This window comes from Quercus robur, chromosome 2 (genome assembly GCF_932294415.1).
Source record: "Quercus robur chromosome 2, dhQueRobu3.1, whole genome shotgun sequence".
NCBI lineage: Eukaryota > Viridiplantae > Streptophyta > Magnoliopsida > Fagales > Fagaceae > Quercus > Quercus robur.
In genome coordinates, this window is record NC_065535.1 from 65609048 (window position 1) to 65616752 (window position 7705).

At 33.8% G+C, this 7705-nt stretch overlaps 1 protein-coding gene across 1 annotated transcript; it reads left to right on the forward strand.

Moving 5' to 3' along the window:
- Positions 1-2562: 2562 nt before the first annotated feature.
- LOC126702031 (uncharacterized) lies at positions 2563-6732 on the forward strand. Its single transcript, XM_050400632.1, has 3 exons — positions 2563-3744; positions 3845-4298; positions 4479-6732. The coding sequence occupies exons 1-3, from the start codon at positions 3129-3131 to the stop codon at positions 6730-6732; spliced, it is 3324 nt and encodes a 1107-aa protein (XP_050256589.1). The 5' UTR covers positions 2563-3128.
- The last annotated feature ends 973 nt before the right edge of the window (positions 6733-7705 follow it).

Sequence of the window (7705 nt, forward strand, 5' to 3'; positions counted from 1 at the left end):
TTTTTTATTTAGAAATAATTACAGTATCTATGCTAACCCCGCAACTTGAACATTTTCTCCTTGACTCCCACAATTTGAACATTTTCTCCCTTAAACCCAAGACACTTTGTGTATGGGGAGGTGCCAATTCAATTACATGGCCCTCGACATATATATATCTCATTCAATAAATATAGAACTTTCTTTAAAAAAAATTAATATGTTTATCATAATTAAGGGAAATCCTAATGGGTATTTCACTTGAGCATATGTGAAAAAGGCATATACATACCACAAATGGCAAAGGAGAAAGAAAAAGTTGCTAATCCCTTTTAATATGGTTAATTGCTTTGCCTCAATTAGTCACCCAAACAACATACCGCTTATTCATTCCACAACCACAAATGACAATGCAGCATTGGCCATCGGTAATTGCTAATCTGAAAGTATAGATTTCTTTAATAGCTCTACCTTCATTTCTTTTGGCTAATATGTCTTTACCAAATCAAAATCAAACCACAAAAATCATATAAAATCACCAAATTAGAGTTTAAAATTATAATTAAATTTTTAAAAGAAATGTAGGCACAATTGCACAAAAATTCCATGTAACTAAGTCACACTTAGGAATATTGGACCCTTTTTCCTTTGTATAAATAGGGGGTCCCAATGGGATAAGGGGGCTAACAATTTTCTCTCCAAAACATTTATTGTAGGAACATAAAAGTTTTCCATCGTAGACTTTTCACGTTTAAAGAACATGACTTACCAACTAATCAACCTATAGTTTTTAGTACCTACAGCAATTTCACAACATCAAGAACAAGCTCCAGTGTATACAGTGTCAAATTCCATAGTCTCCTATTACATCAAATGAGTGTTTAATTTTTCTCGCAAAGTATTGAATAGTAAAGCTTCTGGGCCATAGTCTCAACTACAACTCTCAATCATGTTGGACTTGGATGACACCTTTCCATAATGTATCATAGTCTCAACTACAACTCTCAATCATGTTGGACTTGGATGACACCTTTCCATAATGTATCATAATGAGATGCAGAAAAAATTTGGAATGTACACAACATTTAGTATGGATGGGAAGAAATTTCATCCTATTCCAATTGGTTAGGTCAATAAGGGACCTATTCCAATTTAATGATCTTGGAATTTTGTATACAAGTAATAATCAAGGAAACTTCCACCTAAAAGTCGGACTTTTGGCAAGAGAGAAAATTGATGTCTAGACAAATCAAGGCAACCAAAATGGACCATATTCTTAATTTCTTATCTTGATTTGTTCCATGTACAAGATTTACAATCAATGCTTGGTGTATAAAAGTTGAACATCTTATCTAAAGTTCATCCTTTGAAAGTTTGAGAAAAAATTCATTTAAACCAACACAATATATAAATTATAAAGGAATCAAAGAAAAATTGTCAAAAATAATGAAAATTTAATTTGTGCTTAAATTCTTATAAGGATGAACACAATAACAATATCCTTTTTTATTAATTTATTTAAATAAAGATTTTAAAAAAAAAATCTATGCTTAAATTCTTATAAGGATGAACACAATATTAGATCCATAAAGGTAGTGTAACATGGAAAACTACCTTCAGAAGCTTTGAAGTATAACCTGTTCATTTGATTGTGGAATTTGTCTGAGCCAACAATTATAGACTGAGTCTACTTAACTTCTATCTGCAGTTAGACAAAAGTTTTTATAGCTGTCAATCCTCATGTTTCCTTAATTCTCTTGAAGTGTTAGGATTAGTATTGTATATTAATAAGTTGAATATATCATCTTTTATATTTCAGGTTTGGGAATGCGAAATACCAAACCCATTGACATAGACTTGACTAAAAGGTCAAACAGCACACAAAGTAAGTCCAAAAACTACTATTTTGGAATTTTATATTCATCATTATTTTCCATTTTTCTCATTTTCATGCATGCAAAATCTCATTAAAATACTGTTATTTGTAATTTTAAATATTAAAAACAACAATTAAATACTTTTAAATAATTAAAATACTATTTCAAGATAGCATCAATGACAATATACCAACAATAGGTTAAAAATTTTGTCTTCATGTATATTAAATCCTTTATTAATACATTTTCTAAAAGTTACTTTGATAAAGTCCTTCATATATTTTCAACCTACCTTATTTCTATTTCTCTTCAAAATTTGCTTTAAAATCCATTTTTTACAGCATTACTTGGACTATTTTTCCCTTTGGTCAACTTCAGCACCTATGTTTGAAATAAAACTATTGCTAAACTGGGTTGTCAACAAATTGAAAATAATATTAATCTTTTACATATGCTTTTGTATTTTCTATATTTCCATTACATAATTTCATCTAATTATGCTTCATTTTTCCCTATCATGTAGGAAAATTTACAGAGTTGTGGAATTTTGGCCCACCAAGTTGTGTGTGAATATTGTAATGCAATATTATGGTACGAAGAGAGGAATCGTAAATCCAAAAACACAAAGAATCCCAAATTCTCAATATGTTGTCGAGAAGGTAGGGTGAAGCTACCTTCGTTGAATCACCACCTCCAGAGCTTCAAGAACTCCTACAACATTCAGAACATTACAACGCTAATATAAGGAGGTTCAACTCCATGTTTGCAATGACTTCTATGGGAGGAAATGTTGATGTCCATGCTAATGAAGGACAAGGCCCTTACATCTTTCGATTGAATGGGCAAAACCACCACAGAATTGGGTCGTTACTTCCAGTTGTTGGAAAACACCCATCTTTTGCACAGCTGTATATACACGACACAAAAAAAGAGATTCATTACAGACAAAGTGCTTTGCCTGGACAGGAATCAGAATATGACCTTGACATTGCTATAGTTCAAATATTATTGAAGATGCTTGATGAGAACAACGTCTTGGTAAAGACATTCCGTATGGCAAGGGATAGGTTCAAGGACTCTGATATGCACAATGTACGCTTGCGATTAATTGGATCGCGATCAAGTGATGGTAGGGAACAAAACATGCCCACTTGCTCTGAAGTTGCTGCTATAATTGTAGGTGATTTGAGCGATGAAAATATCCATCGTGATATTATTGTTGAGAAAAGAAGTGGATTGTAACAACGAATAAATGAGCTACACCCAAAATTCATGGCCTTGCAATATCCATTGTTATTTCCGTATGGTGAGGATGGATTTCGAAATGAAATACTTAAAAAAGGTCTTGGTGGTGTTGTGCCTTTGACAGAAGAATATGTCACTATGCAAGAATATTATGCATATCAATTACAACAACGTGAGAGTGAAGGTGAAACATTGATTCTTGGTCGTAGGTTGCGACAACAATTTTTAGTAGATGCTTACACATGTGTTGAGGAGTACCGACTAATTTGGGTCAGGAATCATCAACTTCAACTGAGATCAGAGGTGTACTTTGGAATAAAGGATGCTGTATTTAGAGGAGACACTACTCCTTCATCTGTTGGGAAAAGAGTTGTTCTTCCTTCAAGCTTTACTGGAAGCCCTAGATATATGATTCAAAATTATCAAGATGCTATGTCAATTTGTAGATGGGCTGGGTACCCAGATTTGTTTATAACTTTCACATGCAATCCTAAATGGCCAGAAATTGAAAGTTTCCTTTCCTTAATTCCAGCTCAACGGCCTGAAGATAGACCGGATATTATTGCAAGAGTTTTTAAGATCAAATTGGATCAACTACTACGTGATTTAAAACATGGCAAGCATTTTGGAAAAGTAATTGCAGGTATAAAATACAACTCATTACTGTTTGATTGTTATTCTTAATGGTTTAATCTATTTAATTATTGTAACAATTTTTTTTTTGTGTGTGTGTGTGAATACAGTTAACTACACAGTTGAATGGCAAAAAAGAGGCCTCCCCCATGCTCATATTCTTTTGTACCTATACCCAGATGACAAACACCCCATGCCTGCGGATATAAACAAGATAATTTCTGCTGAAATACCAGATAAGATTACAAATCCAGGGGATTATGAAGTCATTTCACAATACATGATTCATGGACCTTGTGGTTTTGCCAACCCAAAATCTCCATGCATGGTTGACAATAAATGTAGGAAGCATTTTCCAAAAAAGTTTTATAGTGACACTGTGATAGATGAAGATGGTTACGCAATTTATAGGAGAAGAGATAATGGGATGACAGTTGAGAAGAATGGTGTTATGCTTGATAACAGATTTGTGGTGCCATACAACATTGACCTGTTAGTTAAATACCAAGCTCACATTAATGTTGAGTGGTGCAACCGTTCCAAGTCCATCAAATACTTATTCAAGTATGTTAACAAGGGTTCTGATCGAGCAATATTTGTTTTGTATGAAAACTTACACACAGGTGCTACAAGTGAAGCACAACATATAACAAACATTGATGAGATCAAAACATATCTAGATTGTAGATATATCTCAGCTTCTGAAGCATGCTAGAGACTTTTTGAGTTTGATATCCAATATAGAGAGCCTGATGTACAGAGATTAAGCTTCCATATTGAGAATGAGCAGAATGTTACATTCAAAGATTCAGACTACTTGGATAATGTTTTGGAAAGACCAGATATAACAAAAACAATGTTCACTGAATGGATGAAGGCAAACGAAATGTATGATACAGCAAGGAATTTGACATATTGTGATTTCCCTACGAAATGGGTTTGGCATAGAAAACAAAGAGAATGGCGCCCAGGGAAATCTGGCCGATGTATAGGGAGGATATTTCATGCTCATCCTGCAAGTGGTGACCGCTTCTATCTTCGAATGCTCCTTAATGTGGTCAAAGGTGCAAGGTCTTTTGAGGAAATTAGGACTATTGATCATGTTGTGTATCCAACATATAGAGCAGCATGCTATGCTCATGGCCTTTTAGATGATGACAAGGAATGGGATGATGCTATCAAAGAAGCCTTTAATTGGGCTTCAGGAAGGCAGCTACGAGAATTGTTTGCAACGCTATTGTTATTTTGTGAAGTGACAAACCCACATGCACTATGGATGGCTAATTGGGAGTTGTTGTCTGATGATATACTATATAGGCAAAAGTGTCTCCTAATGTATGACAACTTACATTTGACAGAAGAACAAATACAGAACCATGCTCTTTTTGAAATTGAACAAATATTAGTAAAAAGTGGAAGATCTCTGAAAGAATTTGATGGCATCAAATATCCAAATGTGTCGACAATTAGAGAAAACAACAACCGATTGTTACAAGAAGAGTTGGATTTTGATAGGCTTGAATTGGCTGCAGAACATAAAAAACTTTTAAATGAGTTAAATGCTGACCAAAGAAAAATATATGATGCTGTAATTCAAGATGTGGCATGCAATAGCGGTGGTTTATACTTTGTCTATGGTCATGGAGGAACTGGTAAAACATATCTTTGGAAAACATTAATTGCTTGCCTCCGTTCACAAGGGAAAATTGTGCTTGCTGTAGCTTCTTCTGGCATAGCAGCTTTGCTACTCCCTGGTGGTAGGACTGCTCACTCTAGATTTCAAATCCCTATCATTGTGACAGAGGAATCAACTTGTGGTATAAAACAAGGAACACATGCTGCTGAGTTAATGACAAAGGTGAGTCTTATTATATGGGATGAAGCACCTATGGCACATCGTAATTGTTTTGAGGCTGTAGACCGTTCATTGAGAGATCTACTTCGATTTACCGACAAAAATAGTGTCGATAAAACTTTTGGAGGAAAGACAGTTGTATTGGGTGGTGATTTTCGACAAATACTGCCAGTTATTGCTAAAGGCCATAGAGAAGATATTGTTGATGCATCAGTGAATAGATCTTATTTATGGAACTTTTGCAAGGTATTTGTACTAACACAGAATATGCGTCTCCAACAACCTAATGCTGATTCCAACAACTTTGCAGAATGGATACTCAAATTAGGTAACGAAGAGCTTGGTGAAGTTGACAGCCAATCAAATATAGTCATACCCTCTGACCTATTAATTGATGTTGGACATGATCCAATACAAAGCATTGTGACTGCAACATATCCAAATCTTCACAGCAACTATGCAGATGGAAAATACTTGGAAGAGCGATCTATTCTAGCTCCAACAAATGATATAGTCAATGAAATAAATGACTATATCATAGACTTGCTTGCTTCAAATGAGGAGACATATCTCAGTGCAGATTCAATTTGTAAGGCTTCAAGATACATTCAGAATGAAGACGTGCTTTACCCAGTTGAATTCTTAAACTCCTTGAAATTCCCTAGCATACCAAATCACAGACTACGTCTTAAAGTTGGTCTTCCAGTAATGTTGCTCCGAAACATTAATCAATCAGCTGGCCTATGCAATGGGACTCGATTAGTAGTTACTCAATTATCCAAATGGGTGATCGAAGCTAAAGTTATAATTGGATCACATGTGGGAAACAAAGTCTTCATCCCAAGAATAGTACTCTCTCCATCAAACACAAAATGGCCGTTTGTTTTAAAAAGAAGACAATTCCCAATTTCTGTTTGCTTTGCCATGACTATAAACAAGAGCCAAGGACAATCACTAAAACATGTTGGACTTTTCTTGCCTAAACCAGTTTTCAGTCATGGGCAATTATACGTTGCTGTTTCTAGAGTTACTACTAGGAATGGTCTTAAACTCTTGATAATTGGTGATGATGGCAAAACCTCTTCAACGACTAAAAATATAGTCTATAAAGAGGTCTTTAGAAATATACAAATAAATATGTGAAACTTCATTGAAGAAAGTTCATCATTCATTACTAAGTTTCTAACCACATTTAATTATTACTTTATACTTTTTGTAAAACAAAAATATCATGTTCCAAGCTTCTTTAAAAAACAAACATTTAAATTTGATAATGCAAAACGTAGTCAATTCTGCATTTTACCAAAACAAATTATTTCATTGATGATTATTATAATTTTACTTACTTTTATATATATTTTTTATGACAACTTCTCTATTCAACTGTGGAAATAGTTGCAGAACTATTGATACTAAGTCAAAATGGCAATGTGTTGGACTCCTTTGAGCAAGATTTCAATGGATAGAGACAATTGGACAATCAAGGTCAGAGTACTTCGTATGTGGGATGCAATCAACACAAAGAACAATGAGTTCATAAGCCTTGATATGATATTTATTGATGAAGAGGTAAGTATAGAACTCAATTTAAATTGTGCTAATTCAATTTATTATGCAGATTCAATTCTTTTAAAATTAATTATTTTACAAACTCATCATATAATTCAACATCCATGGCTATTATATATATTCACAAGAAGAATAATGGAAGATACTGACATTTCTCATTATTCTAGGGCTCAACAATACATGCAATTGTTCGGAAAAATCAAGCACGAACTTTTAGACCACAATTGCTTGAAGGCCGTGTTTATACCATCAAGAATTTTAGGGTGGAGAGTACTAAAGGCAAGTTTCGACCTGTACACAATGATATCCGAATTTGGTTCATGACCATTACTACAATCATGGAGTCCAACGAAGATATGAACTCAATCCAAAAATACTGCTTTCAGTTTGCTGACTATCACCAAATACAGAACCAATGTTACAATTACACATATTTAATAGGTAAATGCAAATCTCTAGCTATTTCACAATTCCTCTAATATAGTTGTATCCGAAATTAATTATTCAAAATAACCTAACTACATAATTGCATATAAATAGATGTTGT

What these genes read in the sequence shown, in the direction of transcription:
- LOC126702031 (XM_050400632.1), top strand. Translation starts at nt 3,129, where the DNA reads ATGGCCTTGCAATATCCATTGTTATTTCCGTATGGTGAGGATGGATTT. An exon ending in TTTTGGAAAAGTAATTGCAG is followed by an intron (nt 3,745 to 3,844) that starts GTATAAAATACA and finishes GTGTGAATACAG; the next exon opens with TTAACTACACAGTTGAATGG. An exon ending in TCCATCAAATACTTATTCAA is followed by an intron (nt 4,299 to 4,478) that starts GTATGTTAACAA and finishes TATCCAATATAG; the next exon opens with AGAGCCTGATGTACAGAGAT.